The sequence below is a fragment of the Balaenoptera borealis genome, assembly GCF_965194805.1.
Source record: "Balaenoptera borealis genome assembly, chromosome: 18".
NCBI classification, from domain to species: Eukaryota; Metazoa; Chordata; class Mammalia; order Artiodactyla; family Balaenopteridae; genus Balaenoptera; species Balaenoptera borealis.
Genome location: NC_138877.1, coordinates 3,906,215 through 3,929,280, shown reverse-complemented (window position 1 = coordinate 3,929,280; position 23,066 = coordinate 3,906,215). Strand labels below are relative to the sequence as shown.

General features: G+C 44.4%; 1 protein-coding gene across 12 annotated transcripts in view; it reads left to right on the top strand.

The window, feature by feature from the left end:
- The window catches only part of SPATA13 (spermatogenesis associated 13), a 266,445-nt gene that overhangs the window by 193,036 nt on the left and 50,343 nt on the right, over positions 1 to 23,066 (top strand). For all 12 annotated transcript variants that reach the window (XR_014236816.1, XM_082365026.1, XM_082365023.1 and 9 more), the window contains one exon: positions 648 to 2,240. Coding sequence is in view for 11 of the 12 variants with exons in the window: in XM_082365026.1 (XP_082221152.1) it covers positions 648 to 2,240 (1,593 nt within the window). In the remaining variant the exon portion in view is untranslated. The remainder of the gene's footprint in view (positions 1 to 647; positions 2,241 to 23,066) is intronic.

Sequence of the window (23,066 nt, the reverse complement as noted above, 5' to 3'; positions counted from 1 at the left end):
TCAGCGTGGTCCCTCCTGCTCTTGTGGCCCTGTGGCGCTTTGTAGCTCTGCCATTAGAGTTTTGGGGTATCTTGTAGACAATATGCAGCTAAAAGTGTCTTGGTCTCCATCACAACTCATCCTTGCCTGAGGCCTCTTGTATACTAAGCACTCAGCCTCCTATGAGCTGCATTAAATTTAACCTAGTTCAGCGTTTCCCTGTGACACATTTTGAAATAGTGTTGGGTTTTGTGTGTGCGCATGTGTGTGTCTGAGATAACTGAAGATGTCTTCTATTTCGAATAAAGAGAAGACATAGTCTTGAATGATGCCTTGGCTTTTTCATTCTAGAAGTTTTTCAAAAGTTTCCTTTAACGAGTTCCAGTGGATTTCAGGGTTTACCATCATATTGAATGCACAACCTATAATTATCTTTTTTTTAATGAATGCATAATTTGCATTCTTCCCTCTCATTTAATGCGAAATGAATTAGGAGAAAAAAGTGACATTTTAACTTAATTTAAAATAGGTTTTATGTGATCGGCCCTGTCAGGGGGCAGGCCTGGTTTTCTGTTAGCAATTATTAAACAAAATAGATGAGCCCCCGTTGATAGAGGGAGTCTCTCGTGGGCGCAGACGCTAACTCTCTGCTTTGTTTTCCGCTGCAGGCGGTGACCACGACCGCGGAGCCCGATGTGCACGGCAGGCGGGAAGGCCAGGCCGGCGGCCTTGGGGAGGAAGGCGTGCGCGCGGAGCCGGGGGACACGGAGGCGCGCGTGGGTCTGAACCGCGCTGCCCTGTGCCCGTGGGCTCCCGGCCCCCAGACCATGACCACGGCCCAGAACGGCCACGGGCGCGGAGCTGCGGTCCCCGGTCCCATCTCTGATCCCAAAGACCCCGGCATGGTGACCTACCCGGCGTGTCGCCACGGCGGCTGCGGCGGCGCGGGCGCCCGGGAGGCGCGGCTCAGCCCGGCCCGCCTCCTGCGCCTCTTCTCCGCCGGCGCGAACAGGACGCGCGCCGACCCCGAGCGGCCCCGGCCCGCCGGCCTCGTGGGCAGCTCCTCCACGTGGAACGCCCTGGCCTCCTTCCGGAAAATGGGGTCTTTCAAAAAACTGAAGACCTCGGTCCTCCAGGGAATTCAGAACCGGGAGGGATGGGACGCCGCCAAAGAGGGGGCCGAGGAACGCGACCTAGGCAAGGCGGTCCCCAACGGCGCGGCGGCCGGAGCCCTCGCGGGCCGGTGCTCCCCGGGACCCGGCTTCGCGTCCGACGGCTCGGACCCCGAGGAGCCCGACGACGGCTTCGCGCGCGGCGCCCTCCGGTCCCGCAGCATCCGCCGCGCCTACGGCCTGGGGCGCATTCGCCTCCTGGACCCGGAGCCGCCCGCCCCGGAGCCCGCGGCGCGCGAGGCCCCGGCGCGGGAGCCCGAGAGGAACGGCGTCTGCAGGCGGAGCAAGAGTACGGACAGCCTGACCTTCCTCAAGAAGAGCTCCTTCCGGCGGAAGTCGGCCTCGCACCTGGCCGAGCTGCGGCGCGCGCCCGAGAGCCGGGGCCCGCGGAGGACGCTGAGCGGCTCGTCCGCCGACTCCGACAGCTCCGGCGGGGCCCCCGCGGGGCCCAGGCGCTGCAGGAGCCCGCTGCGGGCCCCGGACCTGGCCCGGGTGCTGCGGCTCGTGGGCGGCGGCGCGGCCGGCCGGCCGGGGGACCCCGGGGGCGCCCCGCCCGGGCCGCGGCCGCACAGCCGGCTGCACGACGACTACTCCCGCCGCGCGGTCGCCGGCCCCGAGCGCGGGCGGAGGGGCGCGGAGCCCCCGGACCCCGGCCTGGCGGGTGCTGGGGGCTCGGCCGGGGACGCGGCTGCCGGAGGTGCCGCTCCTCGCGCCCCCGGCTCTTCCTCCGGGCCCCCGGCCCGGGAGGTGTCGGACAGAGGCTCCAAGGAACCGGGCCCTGGCGACCGGTCTCCCCTGGAGCCCGAGCCTCCTCTCGGCCCTGTGAGGCCCACCACGCCCAAGCCCCCCAGCACTCGGAGCCCCGACGCAGCCCCTGCCAAGTGTCCCAGCAGTGTCAGCGCGCTGTCCCTGAGTTCAGTGGACAGCGAGGAAAGGGCAGAGGGGCCCGTCCAGAGGGAGCAAGGTCCCGGGTCCTTCCAGGATGCGCTGCAAACCGCCTGTGACCTGGGCAGTGAGAACAGCGGCGCCGGCAGCCACCCGCAGCAGAGCCTCGGAGGGGCGAACTGTCCAGAAGAAAAGATGGACGAGGTAAGGGCCGAGCGGGGCATCCTTGGTGACCCGCCACGTGACGGGTGCCTGTCACAGCGCCACCCTCCCTCCCTCCCTCCCCGGAGATGGCCCGTGGGCACAGCGGGTCCCTTCACTTGCCTGGAGGCCGGGGTCCTGAGCTGATTCTCTTGCCCTCACGATTATTCTTGTTAAGTTGCTGTTTACCAGGTTCAGGAGTAGTCTTTCTCTGTTCTGAAATGAATTGCTGTTGTGTGAAACTCCTTGAGATGGCATTTACCGTACAATTCCTTCAGAAGACAGGTGCCCCAGCCATGTGCTAGATTTGGGGAGAAAAGTTGAAAACATCTCTTTTGTAGTCCATGCAGCTAGCTGATAGGGGCTCTCAAAATCTTGATTTTTGAAACATTTTTTTTTTTATTACCCAGAACTTTCTTCTCTTTCTACTTTAAAGTGTTTCTATATCCTTTCCAACAGAGTTCATATGAATGAGATTCTTTATGAAGAAACCATTACATATTCTAAGTCTGCTTTATTTCCGGGAGTGAATTAGAAACATGCAGTTTGATACCTGTCAACACCTGAGTGATGATGGTTCAAAGGAATTTTTATGATGGTTATTGTACTTATTTTTATTTTTTACTGGTAACTACATACTTTAATTTAAAAATAGCCTATTTATGTAAAGTAGCATGGACTTATTTTTAGAGTAGAACATAAGCATTTCATGAATTGAATTCACTAATAACTGTCAAGGCTCCAAGAGCAAAGGTCTTTTCATATCCTGTCAAGAATCCGGGCAACCTTACTGCGTAATTTTCACTTTATAAATGCATTCAGTAATGGTCCCTTACAGAGCTGAGAGCCGAGGAGATGCATGCATGTGTCCATATTGCAAATTGTTCTCTCCGTAAGTTCCTAGACTATATCACAGGTATAAATTGGTGCTTGCAACGGTTGCTTCCCACTGATCCCCGGAGAGGACCTCAGTTTTGCCTTGCTGCCTGCAGATGAGTAATGATACAGCAAACTTGGAAGCCAAGGCAGCCTCTGGACTGTTTTTAACCTTTGCTTTGCAGGGAGCCTTAGAAGGTAGAGCCTACCACAGATCACTTTCAGGAGATCTAAATCTGCCTCATGGGTCCCTGGGTAGCCAGAGAAGGGAGGCTGCCTCACTTTTTCTGGATCTGGGTTTGCATGGAGACCTCGGGCGGCCAGTCTGTCTTCCAGAGGTCCTGTATGTTGAGGACCACTTGCTCATTTGCATATTTCCAAAGAAGTCCATGGAACAGTTGTAAGGACACGAGACTAGGTGTCAGCCGTGGGAAGGAGTCCCGACTCTGCTCTGGTTTGTGTTATTGATCAAGGCCTGAGCCGATCTGGGCTTCACGTCTCCCTGGATGATGAGATGAAGTGTAATTCCTTACACCAGGCACCGCATCCGGCCACACTGATGGTTCAGGACACCCCCTCCTCCTTCAAAAGAGGGATTTGCCTAGTTCTAGAGGGTTCTTTATGCTTAAGGTGGAGATTTTATTTTCTGCTTAACAAAACCAGTAAAAAAAAAAAAAATCATTAAAATATTTTATTCCTGAACACGTATTAACTAAACATATTCAAGAGTTAAGTTTCTAACTTAGTTACTTCCCAGGGTAATTTTTGACCATTATATACTTTTACATGCATATTTGCTGTTCGTAGTTTATATCATTTAGTTTCTACCCACAAGGGATCACCAAAGAGAGAAAGCAGAAAGACACAAGTTATTAATAGGGCATGCATGTTGATAATTCTACGGATTTTCTTTAAGCTATTCATTACATTTTTAGGTTGCATTCATTTCCGCATAATTCTCATGTAGCACATCAAGCTTCCTCTTGTGCTTTTAGAGTAAATGTCAGAAAGAGAAAATATAGTGATGATTTTGCCCAGTTTGCATTGTATATATTGGTAGTCTTTAGTGTTACTTGCAAAGTACTTGCAAAATACAATCTGAAACCTCCTCTTTTATTTTGACATTTAGAAACAAAGTACAAACCAAATGAAGCAAACAAAACAAACCAAAAAGCACCTTGCGAAATGCGACAGTTCCAGCCTTCATGGGTTACAAGCAGTATTTATCAGTCTTATATAGCCTCCCATAAAACTAAATAACAGTCTTTACTATATTTTAATGTGCACTGTGTTATTTTTTAATTTATTGATAGTATGGTTTCATCTATATGTTTAAAGCTATTTTGAGCTGTGGTTATGGTTGAATTTAAAAAAGTTGAAACCTGTGTGTATTATGTTATTTAAGATGCATAAGCATCATGAAATTTTCAATAAGGGAGAATAATTTTTTTAAATTTAGAATCATTTGTAACATACTACTCCTAAAGGGACAAAATCTTTGAAAAACTGCACACTGTTTAACAAGACTGTGTCCAAAAATAGCCTCCTTAGCGTTGCACTCCTGCCACCTAGTGGTAAACTTTGTTGTAACAACGATGATCTGGGGAATGAGACTGAAATTGTTACTTGGTTGTGAAATGCAGCTGAGCATTTATACCTGTTCCCGTATAAAGGTGCAGACACAGGGGTTTAGTGTCGCTGCTGGTGTTCCTACAGAGTCACACAGTAACTCACTGGCTGAATTAGGTCAGCGGGAGGGGGCCCTGTCCTTAGTCCTGCGGTATGGATGCCCTAGTTCCTGGTGGTGCTGAAATGTACCATAGATGAAGCTCTTTTAAGTGATGAGAATCCATTGTAACTCCTTTACAGGGAGCTTAAGTCTTCTTTTGGTAAATGTTTCTAGTTTGGTTGGGGTCCCAGCTCTGCCTTCCAAAGATGCCAAACGTTAGGCAAGCCCTTGAACGTCTCAAAGATAGAATGTGGAAGAGCTTTCTCTGCCTTGGAGGTTTGTAAGAACCAAGGAAATTATGTGGTGAACACTCAGCCCAGTGCTTCACACTGGCTGACATTGTCTGGTGTTCACTATCCGTTTAATGATTTTTCCATCCTAGATTGCCTGACTTCTTCAGACAGTGGCCAGTTAAGGTCAGTTTTTTCCAAAACTGGTTGTTAACACCGTGTTACAGGCTTCTGGAGGATTGTGAGATTTATATGTTTATTCAGTAACACGTCACATCAAATTGTGGAGTACCTCCCAGGTGTAAGACACTCAGGTGTAGCTCTAAGGAATAGTGGGTGATGTCGAGGAAGATTATTGATGACCCAAGATGTATCTAAATCATAGTAGAACATGCAGAATGGATTAAATTCCTCAAAAGAGGTAAAACCATGATGCTGTGGGATTTCACAAGAGTTGTAGTTCTTACCCACGTACCAAATGAAGGAAAGCTTAATAGGGGTGATCACATCTGATTTGAAGAAGGTGAGATTTCTGCAGGTAGTTACGGAGAGGAAGGTGGGGCATTTCAGTGGTCAGATGTACAGCGATTTTATGTGATTTGAGAGAACAGGATATAAGTTTGATCTGGTGTTGCGGCACCATCCCAGTTAAGATGAAATTGTTAGGTTCAGATCATGGACTCTTGGATTCCAGATAGTCTATACGTTACTTGGTAAACATTGAGGAATCAAAGATGTTTCTGAATAGAGTAAGCCAAGCCTTACAGTTGGCTCCAGCACTCAAATGTTTGAGGGTCTTGTAGCTTTCTTCCTCAGGGACTTGTGCCCTCAAAATCGTCGGAAGCCCTCGCAGTATGCAGCCTTATGCAGTTGAGACGATTTGAGCGCTGGACTGGGAGACTTTAGTTCTGCGGGATGCACAGTGTCATTCCTGCCTGGGGCTTCCACCCGCCAAGGTCGCCATCCCCGCCCGGCGCTGTCCGGCCTGGGCGCCTGGGGACTTCATGTGCTCCGCCGGCCCCCGCCCCTGGACCACTGCCCGCTTTTTGCTGCTGCCTCTGAAAAAGGAGGGGATTTCTGTGGCATCACCAGGTACACTGTCACTAAAATAAAGCCTCTCTGTAGCTTCTAGTACTGGAATAATCAATCCAGTAGGTGAGTAGGGGCTAAATCAGGCCTATTTTCAGCGTGGATTAGGAACTCTGGAACTTTATGTGATCACGAGGGGTACTTCATACATAATGATGGTTCTGAGGTACTGGTTTTTTCTGTAATTTAATCAGAGACACAAATATTGCATAATTTTGACTCTGCAGATTACTTAGACATTACTCTCCAGGTTACTTCAATAGGTAGTTGGGAGATTTAAACAGTTCTGCTAGAGGTTAGAATTATCCACAGCTGTTTCACAGAGCCTAGAAATTCCAGAAAGATGAGGTTGCCTACATAGAGGTAAATGTAGTGACCCTAGAAAACCTGCCCAAGATTTTTAGGAGCTTTATTGAGGTATAATTTTCATGACAAAATTCACCAATTGTAGGTATACCTATATACCTGCGCAAGAGCCTAGTTTTTATAAAAATTACTGTAATAACCGTTTGTAATCAAGTATAAATGATATGCTATATCATATTTGCTATGAATTTTAAGTTTTCTAAAGTATATGAAATTCTTAAAAGAAATGATATGAACCAGTATCACAGTGTATTTGTCAAAGTTTTAGTATTTTTGCTTATTTGGTGCCTTGTTTTAATTTGTGTGTAACAAAGGCATAATAAGGCCTTAATGAAGTTATGAAATGTAGAAAAGTAGTGTCAGTATTCTTCAGGGGAAATTTGAGCCTGATGATTAAGAAACTGATGGCAGTATATATGTTTTTCTCCTGTTCTGTTTTTCTCATCTTAAGCTTCCCTATGATAATCAAGAGGAAAGAGCGTCCAGGGTTGGGAATTACTTTCCATTTGGCCCGGTGACACATGTTCACGTTGATGTGTCTGCGGTGACTGTCGGAAGGAAGGCCGTAGGCATGAATTGACAGAAGAACATCAGCACAGTTTGTCACACGTCCCTGTATAAACCGACTGTTACCTCTGTTTCTCCCACCAGGGACAGTGTGAGGACACAAGGACGATTAGAACGCGCCATTCACTCAGGAAGAGCACAGGGCAGCTGAGGGGGTCGCCCCTGGTTCAGGAATGGGGGGGGGAGCCCCAGGATTGGTTGCCAGCCAGCGATGCCAGCGTTTCTGAGTGGTGGGGAGGCTCTCTGGTGTGGAATAGTCGGGCTTTGTGGGAGGGCTGCCCGAGTTCAAGTCCTGGCTTTGCTGCTAACCAGCTGTACGTCCTAAAGAAAAATACTTGACCTATTTAAGCCTCATTTCTTTAAAAATGCAGGTAATAATACCTATCAGGAGTAAATGAAATAATGCACATAAGATACATACCACAGTGCCTGGAACATAGTAGAATATTATTACGCTTAATATCATTATTATTAATCTTATTAGTTTATCTTATCATATTATATACTATATTATTATATTACATATAATATTATATGTTAAACAATATTACAAAAATTATATTAATTTTATAATTAAAATTAAAATATTACATATTATATATTATAATTAAAATTATACTATTGGTTATTATTAGTAATCATTAATATTAACAATAAAGCATAAATATTAGCTTTTATCATATTCATTGTTGGTTAAAATTGTCACCTTTGGTCAGACCCTTCAGTACAAACCAGTTAAATTCTGCAAATTACTTCCCATCTTGTAGCCAGAGTTTCTCACAGTTTGGAATCGGACCACTCAGGATGCAAGGTAAAGGCACAGGTCCTGAGCCCCACCTGGAGCTACTGAATCAGGAGCAGTAATCTGGACCTTTAACACAATACCCAGGGAAGTATCTCAGGCACTGAAGCTTGAGACCTGCTGTCCAGGCCGAGGCTCCTCTGGGTACTAATATCCTGTATGTTAGGTTTGGGCATTTCTCTTCCACATCTACCCCCGCTAACTCTTGGTTTAGGAAAGAGAGGCATTAACCCCTGAAAGAGTTAAACATGACTTGTAATCCTGGTTTTTTCATTGAACTCTATTAACTGGATACGAATCTCTATAGAGTACAAACAGCAGTTCCCCAGGAATGAAATTAAAACCTTTCAAGCAAGAAATAAATGGTGGAATAAAGCATTTGGTCTAAAATATGTTGACCAGAAATCGCTACACCCTCTGCTGGGGACTGGAGTTTTACCAACTCCCTTTGGAACTTTAAAAATGTCATTGGCTCTTACAACTAAAAGTATTAATAGCAACCGCTCATGTTTATCTGATGGTTTTTCAGTGAATAAAGATCCTTCTCGGCCACCCTGTCAAGGAGGTCAACATTTTTGGATTTGGATTTTTGTTTTTAAACAGTGAATAAAGATCCTTCTCGGCCACCCTGTCAAGGAGGTCAACATTTTTGGATTTGGATTTTTGTTTTTAAACAGTGAATAAACTGAGGCCTGGAAAGGTTACAGGCCCCTCCCAAGCCCCGCAGTGGGGCTGGAGCCAGGCCTTTGATGGGGACCAAGGCCCAGGGGAAGTGTCTGCTGCGTGCAGACAAATTCTAACCATTTGCTGGTTTCCTGACCTTTGGTGGAATCTCTTCATCTTCCTTATCTGTAGAACAGAATTTAAAGTGTCCACTGCAAGGCTTTTAAGTTTCAATGAGATGGGATCGGCAAAGGCCAATTTTCAAACGCCGGTTTCATCGCTGCCCAGTGCGTTTCCTCTCCGTTTCCTCTTTTGACTCTGAGTCCAGCATCCCTTCCCCGGAGCTCGGGCCACCGCCTGCCACAGCTGGCCCCTGCCCGGAGCAGAGCCCCTCCTCTTGATTTTCCGGGTGGGGTTCGGCCGCTTAGGGTGGGCTGGGCAGCTCACTGAGGACCTTCATTCAGTCCCTCTCCTGGCAGTTTGGGTGGGTCACCCGATGGCACAGGACAGGAAGCTGCTGTGGACAGTGGAGGGGCTGTGACTCCAGGGCCAGAGCCCTGTCGTGCCTGGAAGGGCAGAGCCTCGGGCGGGGAGCCGTAGACACAGTGCATGACTGATCCAGTCCCTAACGCACAGTATAAATGTTTTATATATTTACTTAGAGCAGGTTCCGTTGTAAGTCTGGATTTGTTTCTTCTCTTTCTGAAGTATGAATTATTCATCTGTAATTGTTTTACTGCAGGTTTTGAACTAAACATACTCGAGATCTTTTGCAGCATCGCGCGTTCGATTCTCACGGAGCACCTTGGTGCCGCCTCGTGGTCTTCCTTCCCTCTGGGGTGGCCCCTGTTCCCACAGCCCCAGGAGCTCTACCCAGAGCGCCCTGGGGACCAGCAGATCTAATCAGGCTCGGGGTTTACTTGACTCCTCAGGTTCATGGGCTGGACCCTTTGAAGTGTAAAGATGGGGGTTACAGAGTGTATTTGACGTCAGTGAGTGTTGCCAAAAGGAACAGCAGGTCCCCACAAAGCCCTCACTCCTCTGACTTCCCTCTGGAGTGCTTTTCCCACCCTCCCGTCACCACGCCCTTGTCATCCACTGCCTCCTGTCATTGCATCCCAGGCTCCTTTCTCCTCCCAATGCAGCGATGCTTCCCGCTGAGCCTAAAATATGGAAAAGAGACGTTTGAAAAGGCCTAAATCTTTCCTTTTATACTCTGTCACCAGCAGAGGAAACTTGTTGGTTAGAAAAGATGCATTACTTTGCTTCTCACGTGTCTGGTACCAAATAGGAGACTTTATTTTATTTTTATTTTTATTTTATTTATTTATTTTTGGCTGTGTTGGGTCTTTGTTGCTGCACATGGGCCTTCTCTTCGTTGCGATGTGCGGGCTTCTCATTGTGGTGGCTTCTCTTGTTGTGGAGCACAGGCTCTAGGCGTGCCGGCTTAAGTAGTTGTGGCGTGTGGGCTCAGTAGTTGTGACTCGCGGGCTCTAGAGCGCAGGCTCAGTAGTTGTAGCACACAGGCTTAGTTGCTCCGCGGCATGTGGGATCTTCCCGGACCAGGGCTCAAATCTGTGTCTGCTGCATTGGCAGGCGGATTCTTAACCACTGTGCCACCAGGGAAGTCCCAAATAGGAGACTTTAAAACAGGATTGTTGACAATGGGGGAAAGAAAATTGAAGTCGGCTTGTTTCCAGGGTACATGGAATTCAAATCGGTTATGAAAGAGACAGAAATGGGATGGTTGATTTCCTGATCTAAGATATTGTTTTAGGTTTTGAGATATTTAGTTATCCTCAAGTGATAACTTAAGTTCATTTTTATAAAATCATGTATAAATGTAGGGTGAGGACAGCTTCCTTGCCACCCAGAACTGCTCACTTATTTGCTCCTTTGTCCACCAGTCACCCATTCATCCCTTGACCCATTCATGAAGCTTCTTAAACTGCCAGTTTCCCAGGCTGCAGACTCTGGGGATGTGACTATGGTATTGGATAATTTGGAAAGAATGTAAGTAGCTGCTGTCATGTGACACCCAGATAAATAAATCAAGGCTATAAAAATATTGCAGTGGTTTTAGCAGAGGCACAGGAAAGAGAGCGCAGAGCCCAGGGGGATTTGTGAAGTTTTCCTGCAGGAGGTGACGTTTCAGCTGAATGCTGAAGGATACAATGTCCGGATTGACGGGCAGAAAGGTGTCGTAGGGGGGCAGCCTTCCCCTCATTTCCGGTTGCCTCAGGTGGTCTGCGGCTAAGGCAAGTTGTGTGGTGTGACTGGTGAATAACTGCGTGTGAAGACGCAGCTGGAAAGGCACATCGGATGAGGTTCTGAATGACCCCGGGTTCGTTCTGGGCGACGGCCAGCCACGATCTGATGTGTGTTTTAGTGGTAGGACGGAGAGTGGGTTGGAGACAAGGAAGCGTTAGGGGACTGTTCCATGGGGCGTGATGGACTAGATTCCTCCCGAGGTTAACTGTAGCTGTGGCTGGGGAGGGAGAGGGAAGCGTTGAGGGGCGCCCAGCGTGGGGCGACTGGGCACCCGGGATCTCCTCAGCTAGAACACAGAGGCACTCATGACTATGAAGATGCTATTCTGCCTTCTACTCCGGTGGCCCTTAGTTTCCTTGATTCTAAAGGCATTCTGGGCTGTTGATTTGCATATTTGTGCTGCCAACTGTGGCTTGAAATGCGTTGATGCCGGGAACACAGACAGCAGCCTTCGTTGTCCTCCACAGAGAGAAAGCTGGGCCCTGCTTCCCCTTCTCCTTTCCCCCTCACAGATACTGAAATCCACGAACGCTCAAGTCCCTTACATACAATGGTGTATTATTTGCATATAACCTACTCACATTCTCCCGTATACTTTAAATCATCTCTAGATAACTTTTTTTTTTTTTTTTGGCCATGCCATGCAGCGAGCGGGATGTTAGTTCCCCGACCAGGGATCAAACCCACGCCCCTTGCAGTGGAAGCTCGGAGTCTTAACCACTGGACCACCAGGGAAGTCCCTTTCCCCCTTCTCCTGATTCCTCTCTCTCTCTGTACAAAGGAAGTCAAACAGCATTAACAAAGTCTCATGTTCAAAAAGGTTTAGACCCAGCAAGGATCTCATTCAGATTTGACGGAGAAATTAAAACCTTTACAGACAAGCAAAAGCTAAGAGAATTCAGCACCACCAAACCAGCTTTACAACAAATGCTAAAGGAACTTCTCTAGGCAGGAAACACAAGAGAAGGAAAACACCTACAATAACAAACCCAAAACAATTAAGAAAATGGTAATAGGAACGTACATATCAATAATTACCTTAAATGTAAATGGATTAAATGCTCCAAGCAAAAGACATAGACTGACTGAATGGATACAAAAACAAGACCCGTATATAAGCTGTCTACAAGAGACCCATTTCAGACCTAGCAATACATACAGACTGAAAGTGAGAGGATGGAAAAAGATATTCCATGCAAATGGAAATCAAAAGAAAGCTGGAATAGTAATTCTCATATCAGACAAAATAGACTTTAAAATAAAGACTATTACAAGAGACAAAGAAGGACACTACATAATGATCAAGGCATCAGTCCAAAAAGAAGAAATAACAATTGTGAATATTTATGCACCCAACATAGGAGCACCTCAATGCATAAGGCAAATGCTAACAGCCATAAAAGGGGAAATCGACAGTAACACAATCATAGTAGGGGACTTTAATACCCCTGTTTCACCAATGGACAGATCATCCAAAATGAAAATAAATAAGGAAACACAAGCTTTAAATGATACATTAAACAAGATGGACTTAATTGATATTTATAGGACATTCCATCCAAAAACAGCAGAATACACTTTCTTTTCAAGTGCTCATGGAACATTCTCCAGGATAGATCATATCTTGGGTCACAAATCAAGCCTTGGTAAATTTAAGAAAATTGAAATCGTATCAAGTATCTTATCCAACCACAATGCTATGAGACTAGATATCAATTACAGGAAAAAATCTGTAAAAAATGCAAACACATGGAGGCTAAACAATACACTACTTAATAACCAAGAGATCACTGAAGAAATCAAAGAGGAAATCAAAAAATAACTAGAAACAAATGACAATGAAAACACGATGACCCAAAACCTATGGGATGCAGTAAAAGCAGTTTTAAGAGGGAAGTTTATAGCAATACAATCCTACCTCAAGAAACAAGAAAAATCTCAAATAAACAACCTAACCTTACACCTAAAGCAATTAGAGAAAGAAGAACAAACAAAACCCAAAATTAGTGTAAGGCAAGAAATCATAAAGATCAGAGCAGAAATAAATGAAATAGAAACAAAGAAAACAATAGCAAAGATCAATAAAACTAAAAGCTGGTTCTTTGAGAAGAAAAATAAAATTGAGAAACCTTTAGCCAGACTCATCAAGAAAAAGAGGGAGAGGACTCAAATCAATAAAATTAGAAATGAAATAGAAGTTACAATGGACACTGCAGAAATACAAAGCATCGTAAGAGACTATTACAAGCAACTCTATGTCAATAAAATGGACAACCTGGAAGAAAAGGACAAACTCTTAGAAAGGTATAACCTTCCAAGACTGAACCAGGAAGAAATATAAATATATAAGCAGACAGATCACAGGTAATGAAATTGAAACTGTGATTAAAAATCTTCCAACAAACAAAAGTCCAGGACCAGATGGCTTCATAGGCGAATTCTATCAAACATTTAGAGACGAGCTAACACCTATCCTTCTCAAACTCTTCCAAAATATAGCAGAGGGAGGAACACTCCCAAACTCATTCTACAAGGCCACCATCACCCTGGTACCAAAACCAGACAAAGATACTACAAAAAAAGAAACTTACAGACCAGTATCACTGATGAATATAGACACAAAAATCCTCAACAAAATACTAGCAAACAGAATCCAGCAGCACATTAAAAGGATCATACACCATGATCAAATGGGATTTATCCCAGGGATGCAAGGATTCTTCAATATATGCAAATCAATCAATGTGATATACTGTATTAACAAATTGAAGAAGAAAAACCATATGATCATCCTAATAGATGCAGAAAAAGCTTTTGACAAAATTCGACACCCATTTATGATAAAAACTCTCCAGAAAGTGGGCATAGAGGGAACCTACCTCAACATAATAAAGGCCATATGCAACAAACCCACAGCAAACATCATTCTCAATGGTGAAAAACTGAAAGCATTTCCTCTAAGATCAGGAACAAGACAAGGATGTCCACAAGGATGTCAGTCTCACTAGGACTCTTGGAAGTCCTAGTGACAGCAATCAGAGAAGAAAAAGAAAAGCAATACAAATTGGAAAAGAAGAAGTAAAACTGTCACTGTTTGTGGATGACATGATACTATACATAGAGAATCCTAAAGATGCCACCAGAAAACTGCTAGAGCTAATCAATGAATTTGGTAAAGTTGCAGGATACAAAATTAATGCACAGAAATCTCTTGCATTCCTATACACTAATGATGAAAAATCTGAAAGAGAAATTAAGGAAACACTCCCATTTACCATTGCAACAAAAAGAATAAAATACCTAGGAATAAACCTACCTAGGTAGACAAAAGACCTGTATGCAGAAAACTATAAGACACTGATGAAAGAAATTAAAGATGATACAAACAGATGGAGAGATATACCATGTTCTTCGATTGGAAGAATCAACATTGTGAAAATGACTATACTACCCAAAGCAATCTACAGATTCAGTGCAATCCCTATCAAATTACCAATGGCATTTTTTACAGAACTAGAACAAAAAAATCTTAAAATTTGTATAGAGACACAAAAGATTCCGAATAGCCAAAGCAGTCTTAAGGGAAAAAAACGGAGCTGGAGGAATCAGACTCCCTGACTTCAGACTATACTACAAAGCTACAGTAACCAAGACAATATGGTACTGGCACAAAAACAGAAATACAGATCAATGGAATAGGATAGAAAGCCCAGAGATAAACCCACGCACATATGGTCACCTTATCTTTGATAAAGGAGGCAAAGATATACAGTGGAGAAAAGACAGTCTATTCAATAAGTGGTACTGGGAAGACTGGACAGCTACATGTAAAAGAATGAAATTAGAGTACTCCCTAACACCATACACAAAAATAAACTCAAAATGGATTAGAGACCTAAATGTAAGACCAGACCCTATAAAACTCTTAGAGGGAAACATAGGAAGGAAACTCTTTGACATAAATCACAGCAAGATCTTTTTTGATCCACCTCCTAGAGTAATGGAAATAAAAACAAAAATAAACAAATGGGACCTAATGAAACTTAAAAGGTTTTGCAAAGCAAAGAAACTACAAACGACGAAAAGCCAACCCTCAGAATGGGAGAAAATATTTGCAAACGAATCAAGGGACAAAGGATTAATCTCCAAAATATATAAACAGCTCATGCAGCTCAATTTTAAAAAAACAAACAACCCAATCAAAAACTGGGCAGAAGACCTAAATAGACATTTCTCCAAAGAAGACATATGAAAAGATGCTCAGCATCACTAATTATTAGAGGAATGCAAATCAAAACTACAATGAGGTATCACCTCACACCAGTTAGAATGGGCATCATCAGAAATTCTACAAACAACAAACGCTGGAGAGGGTGTGGAGAAAAGGGAACCCTCTTGCACTGTTGGTGGGAAAGTAAATTGATACAGCCACTATGGAGAACAGTATGGAGTTTCCTTAAGAAACTAAAAATAGAATTACCATATGACCCAGCAATCCCACTACTGGGCATATATGCTGAGAAAACCATAATTCAAAAAGACACATGCACCCCAATGTTCATTGCAGCACTGTTTACAATAACAAGGTCATGGAAGCAACCTAAATGCCCATCGACAGACGAATGGATAAAGAAGTTGTGGTACATACATGCAATGGAATATTACTCAGCTGTAAAAAGTAATGAAATTGGGTCATTTGTAGACATGTGGATGGATCTAGAGACTGTCATACAGAGTGAAGTAAGAAAGAGAAAAACAAATATTGTATATTAACGCATATTTGTGGAACCTAGAAAAATGGTACTGATGAACCGTTTTGCAGGGCAGAAATAGAGACAGATGTAGAGAACAAACGTATGGACCCCAAGGGGGGAAAGTGGCAGGTGGTGGTGTGATGAATTGGGAGATTGGGATTCACATATATACACTAATATGTATAAAATGGATGACTAATAAGAACCTGCTGTATAAAAAGAGTAGAAGTTTGGAAAAAAAAAGATGTGGCACGTATATACAATGGAATATTACTCAGCCATAAAAAGAAACGAAATTGAGTTTTTGTAGTAAAGTGGCTGGACCTAGAGACTATCATACAGAATGAAGTAAGAAAGAGAAGAACATATACCGTATGCTAACACACATATATGGAATCTAAAAAAAAACCCAAAAAGGTTCTGAAGAACCTAAGGGCAAGACAGGAATAAAGATGAAGATGTAGAGAATGGACTTGAGGACACGGGGAAGGGGAAGGGGAAGCTGGGACAAAGTGAGAGCTTGGCATGGACATATATACACTACCAAATGTAAAATAGCTAGCTAGTGGGAAACAGCCGCATAGCACAGGGAGGTCAGTTCGGTGCTTTGTGTCCACCTAGAGGGGTGGGATAGGGAGGGTGGGAGGGAGACGCCAGAGGGAGGAGACATGGGGATATATGTATATGTATAGCTGATTTACTTTGTTATACAGCAGCAACTAACACACCATTGTAAAGCAATTATACTCCAATAAAGATGTTAGAAAGTAAAAAGGTTTAGAAAAACAGTGGGCTTCTGACATATTCAGCTCCAAAACATGGTTCTTGAATTTGGAATATTCAGTTGTCCTCAACCATTAAACAATTTCTAAAGAGGAAAGCAAGTTCATTTTTACAAAATCATACTTTTTATTAATTGAAAGAAGAAAAGTTTGAGTAGACCTCTCTATTCTTCAACATGTGTTTCAGATAAAATACGTTTTAAGGTGGAATCATTATGTGCATTTATTTCATAATATGATGGCTTTAAACGGTCTCTTCACTTTTCATGAGTCCACACGTAAAAGAACAACCTACAATTTTATCATTTCTCTACCTGGATGTCAAACTAGCATTGTGCTGCTGTTGATTCTGAGATGGTAGGATGGTGGGGTTTTAGTTAAGCCCAGAAATGGAATTCCTGTGAATGATTATTACAAAGGCAGGGGCGGGGGGACTTCCAGAGCCCAGATTTTTCATAGTTACTATTAAGGGTTTTTTTATGCTCGGAGAACTGGACAGTAGTAAATTAAGTGTCCGCATGTGTGTTAATTTTGCATTTTTAATGAGTTACCTATTCTGCCTGTCAAACAAGTTACAAAGTCCGTAGGCTCACAAACTCATTTCAGCACATTTTATCATCAATTTTCCACATGTTAGGGCAACTCAAGTATCTGTTACCACCACTGTGCTCTCCAGGGAGATGAGAAGCATTAATTGCTTATGTATTTTAAATAAATGGCCTGAATCCAAGGGACAAGGCCACTGCTTTCCAGATTACAATAGTTTCGTTGCATTTCTCTCTGTCTTTTTTTTTTTCCCCGAATTTTTAAAAGCTACGTCAAAATTACTGATGCACGTATCATCCCATTCCATAAAAATCAGAGCAGCTTTAGGCTGGCCATTTGCGTTTCATTTGCTGTTGGAATTCTGACAGCCACTAAAGATTCTTACAGCTTAGAACCTGGCATCTGAAATCACAGCTGCAGCACAGTGGTAAGAATGTAGAATGTAACCCCGCGTTCATAGCTGCTTTGCCTGTAGAAAAGCTGGGGAAGGAATAACCCAGTAAAGTACGTTCTACTTTCCCATCTCTTTCTTGCTCAGGCCCATCCAGAGCCAGGCTGAGTCCAAACCTGGGGCCTGAGGAGGGGAGAGACGAGTTGATGCCTGTCCCCTCCCAAGATGGCCCTGAACCGGAGAAGCCAGTGGCGGGTGGAGCTGAGCCAGGGAACAGGCATGGTTTTAGGGGGTCGTTCGCTAAGCGGAGGGCGTTTGGCCACTTAACTTATTTCAGAACCGAGTCAGCGGCTGCCCCTCCCGGCTCCTCCTGCCTTGGGCATTTTCGCTCTTACAGAAGTCCCTCTTCAACACTGTTTGTTCCTTATCTCACCTAAGTGATGTCAGAAAAGATCCACGACCCCCTGAAGGAGTTCGGGGTTTGGGTTAGGAAGCCTGTGTGGTGGGAGGTGTGTCCAGTGCGACTCACCTGCCAGGATGATCCCCAACTCCTACCGCTAAGGACAGGAAGAGAAAAGGCAGCTGCGGAGAGAGAAAGGCTATTGCACTGCTTGTTCTAAAGACTAAGGACCAGAAACCAAGTAGGATTCCGTACATGAAACAAAACCGATTCTATTTGAGGTCCAGGTGTGATGGGTGAAGGGAAAGTTTCGGGCTCGGGCTCGGAGGAGAAGAGAGAGCAGGAAGGGAGCAGAGAAGCCAGCGGAGGTGAGAGGCTGTGGGCGGGACCGGGGGGCGGGGGATGGAGGGGGCGGCAGAAGCGCTGTGCTCGCTGCCGGCAGGGGAAGGGGTCACAGGGCAGGTGGGCCGCAGGTGGAGGGATGTGGGCGCGATGGAGCAGCCTCACGCCGTCTAGTGTTTTGGGAAGTTGCTGCAAAGGGTTTTCACCATAAACCATAAAACGCGTTGGCATTTTTCTTCCCTGCAGCTGCAAAGGGAGGGCTCGTGTCTGCGGGCCTTGCAGAGATGACGTCAAATGAGGTGCCCGAACTCTCTCCATTCAGCCCATCGCCTGCTCTGTGACTGGCTTCTCAGCTCCAATATGGGGGGCATAATGTTCTCCTGACTGGTCTGAACATACAACTCTAGGTAGATGTGAAAGCAAGTTGATGACAATTTCAGATTTGTAGGTACAAATGTCTAGTTAAAAGATAAATAAGCCGCAGGGGTGGACACAGTGGTGACGCTTGTCAACCCCGCTGTTCAGTAAATTTGAAAGTTGCTAATAGAGTAGACCCTAAAAGTTCAAAGGGGAAGAGAAAGTTCTTTTTCCTTCTTTTTTTGTATCTGTATGAGATGACAGACGTTAACCAAACTTGCTGTGGTGATCATTTCACAACATATGTGAGTCAGGTCGTTATGTTGCACACCGTGAACTTAGACGGTGCTGTATGTCAATTCTATCTCAGTAACACTGGGGGAAAAAATAATTTTTATGTAAATGTAAGATATTATCCCTTTGGTCTTAAAAGTAACCAAAAAAGGGAAAAAATTGTATTAGGGCTCAAACTTTTCTCTTTCTAAATGTGTAAATATGTCCTTGTTCTTGCCTTCATCTTCTCAAAATATGGTAGTTGATCTGGGATCTTATGAGTTCCCTCCTCACTTAAATTCCTAGGACACGTGTTGGCAACACACCCCGTTCCCGGGACTCTCCCGAGCCGAATATAACGGGCCTGCACAGGTGCTTTTTTATTGTGACACATTCATGTTCACTTAAGGGAAATAAGGTAATGATGTGTAGCTCTAAACAGTGAGATGCTACTATTTTGATTTTATAATAGATAAGGTCTAAAATGTCATTTTCTGGAGTTGGAGCCCACCACTGGTCCCACAGGCTACTCTGAAGTGATATTATGTAAACTAGGAGTTTTTTTTTTTATTGGAGTATAGTTGATTTACAATGTTGTGTTAATTTCTGTTGTACAGCAAAGTGAATCAGTTATACATATATATATTTACATTTTTTAAATATTCTTTTCCATTATGGTTTATCACACGATATTGAATATAGTTCCCTGTGCTCCACAGTAGGACCTTGTTGTTTATCCATTCTATATGTAATAGTTTGCATCTGCTGACCCCAAACTCCCGCTCCATCCCTCCCCTCCCCACCCTCCCCCATGGCCACCACCAGTCTGTTCTCTATGTCCATGAGTCTGTTTCTGTTTCATAGATAGGTTCATTTGTGTCATATTTTATATTCCACATATAAGTGATATCATATGGTATTTGTCTTTCTCTTTCTGACTTCACTTTGTATGATAATCTCTGGGTCCATCCATGTTGCTGCAAATGGCATTATTTCATTCTTTTTTATGGCTGAGTAGTATGCCATTGTATATAGGTACCACATCTTCTTTATCCATTCATTTGTTGATGGACATTTAGGTTGCTTCCATGTCTTGGCTGTTGTGAATAGTGCTGCTATGAACATAGGGGTACATGTATCTTTTTGAATTATAGTTGTCTGAATACATGCCCAGGAGTGGGATTGCTGGATCATATGATAAATCTATTTTTAGTTGTCTGAGGAACCTCCATACTGTTCTCCATAGTGGTTGCACCAACGTACATTCCCACCAACAGTGTAGCAGGGTTCCCTTTTCTCCACACCCTCTCCAACATTTTAAACTAGGAGGTTTTAACTTATGTTCATCCAAGGACTACATCAGTGGAAATCAGGAAGTGGGGATTTTATTATTTTCACTATTTTCTCACTAAAAGATAGCATTTCCTTCTATTATGAATGTAGGCATCAAACCAGAGCAATTTTAGCAACACCTGTGATATAATCACCATGGAAATCACAGATCTTTTTCACATCTTACGACAGTTTTTGCTGATATTCTTAAAATATCTTGTACTCCTCAGTACAGTACTTCAAAGTGTGACAGCTTTTAGACCTATCTCCAGTCCTCTTAATTCCTATTACCTGTACTACTATATCAAGGTTCTTTTAATATTTTGAAAATTGCATTTCAAAATAATCAGCTTCATTCATAATACTATCTGTCTTTTTTTCTGTAAATGTTTAATGTGTATATATTTTTTTCATTGAGGTATAGTTGAGGTACAATAGTACATAAATTTCAGGTATATAACATAGTGACTCACAATTTTCAAAGGTTATATTCCACTTATAGTTATTATATAATATTGACTGTATTCCCTGTGCTGTACAATATATCCTTGCAGCTTATTTATTTTATATATGGTAGTTTATGTCTCTTAATCCCCTCCCCCTATCTTGCCCCTCCCCCCCACCGGTAACCACTAGTTTGTTCTTTCTGTGGGTCTCTTTTTGTTCTATTCACTAGTTTTGTTTTATTTTTGAGATTCCACATAGAAGTGATATCATACAGTATCTGTCTTTCTCTGTCTGACTTACTTTACTTAGTATGATATTCTCTAGGTCTATCCATGTTGCTGCAAATGGCAGAATTTCATTCTTTTTTTACTGCTGAATAGTATTCCATTGTGTGTGTGTGTGTGTGTGTGCGTGTGTATCACATCTTCTTTATCCCTCCATCTGTTGATGGAATATACTTTTTATCTTATCTTATGCATTTAAAATGAGATTTTGAGAAGCGGTCTGTGGGTTCCCCAGGCACAGTTATCAGAGCCTCTCATAACTGCCATCTCCTCTCTGCTCCCTCGAAACACTCAACAGCCAAGGGCTGGAAAACCTACAGAATTCTGTTTTCCTTCTGTAATGGTACATGCCTTGGATGCAGGTGGCCGAGCAGAAAAGACAGAAATTTTGAAATCAGACAGACTGGGGTATAAATGGGCCCCTCCCCTTTCTGGCTCTAGTGACATGAGCAGGGAATTTTATTTATTGTAGCCCTAGTGTCCTGATCAGTAAAATGTGGCCCCTACCTCGTAGGGTGGTTGTGAAGATTAAATACGGTGACGCGCCTGGTGTGGTTCCAGCAGGTCACAGGTGTTCCAGAGTCACAGCTGTCATTACCCTTGTTCCACAGTCTGCCACGTTCGTTGTCAAGATGCTTTTCCTTCCCCCTCCAGCCCCCGCGCCTGTGCTGGGTCCCCTGTGGAACCCAGGACCCTGACAACCTGTGAAAACCTGACTTTGCTCTTTGTATTCATCTGCATCTTCACAGTACCTCTGGCTCATCCAGAAAAAAGTCTCCTTGCTCTAGTTTATTTTATTTTTTAATCTTCACACAGTCTGAATATGCTTGCCTGTAATATTTTCTTCTGAGTTACCTTGCTGTGCTGCTTCCCTGGAGCTACTGTAACAAATTACCACGGGGGGGGGGGTAAGACAGCTGACATTTATCCTCGTTGCTGCGGAGGCCAGATGTCTGCAGTCACGGCTGGGCAGGCAGGGCTCCACCCCTGTAAGCCCAAGAGGTGGACCCCCTGCCTCTTCCAGCCTCGGGGTTCCCTGCGGGGCCTCGACTCACTGGTGCGTGGCTCTGATCTCTGCCTCGGGCCTCACGTCTTTCTTCCTCTTGTCTCTGTGTCCAAATTTCCCTCTTCTTCTAGGGACACCAGCCATTGGATTAGGGCTCATCTACTAGTATGACCTCATCTTAACTCCACTGCACCTACAGACTCCGTACCTGCCACTATGGTCAAATTCACAGGTATGGGGGTGAGGACTCCCAGTAGATCTTCAGGGGACACAGTTCAACCCCAGCTCTTGCTGTCGGTCCTGGAGACTCATGTTAGACGGGGTTCTGAAGGGACGTGTGTGGGATCAGGGTTTTTCCCTCAGGTTAACGATTCACTTTTCACTGTGGTTTCAAAATATGTTTTGAAGTGTCTAAGCAGAGGTAATGAGATCTATTTTGGCTTTTACTTTTGTAATGTAAAGGAGGGAATCTTGCATAGAAGAAAAAAATGCAAACCGGCCCCCAACTAGGGAAAGTATTTTAAAACTATGCTGGGAAGCAAGAATTAACGAGGCCACGGACAGGTCTGTTCACAGATGTTGGTGACTTGGGTGTGAATTGGTCCCGGGTGGGTCTGCGCTGGGCTGCGAGGAGAACCTGGACCAACAGAGCTCCAGCCCAGCCACTTACACCCAATGAGAATGTTTTTAAAGCAGGGAAAAACTCTCGGAGGGCATGGATGTGGTCACCTGCTGTCCCTTCAGAGCGTCTGGGGCCACTGCCTGTAGCAGAGTCTGGGGTAGGTCCTGGCTCATTGGGTGCGGAGCGTCCTTTGCTGGGTGTTTGTATTTCCGGGAAGAGTCGCACTCAAGCTGTGTTCCCCGGGACGAACCAAGGGTGTATTTCAGAAGCACATAATGTTTGCTAAAAGAAGATTCAGCTTTAGAATTTGCAGGAAAGTTCACATTTGTTTTATTTGAATGTACCTGTCTTCTGGCAAAGCCTCACTGTTTGAATGTGAGCTTAAATCTGAGGGATTTCCCCCCATCCCTCTGTCCCTCCCTCTGTACTTTTGCTTTGAATAAAATGGACATTTCAGTTTTATATATTATGATTCTATTAACTAATTTCTGCACCTCCTGGGACATTCGGTACCACTCAGAAGGCATGATTTCTCCTTTCAGGTCTCACGTGGGGCTGTACGGTGCTGATGTATCACACGAGAATCACAGTTGGTTCTCCTCGTGCTGCCCTGTGGGCACGAGGGTTTACGCAATCAGTGTCTGATTTCCTGCCCTCTGCACGCCTTCCTTTACCTGCCCCCATCACTTCCTGGAGCCTG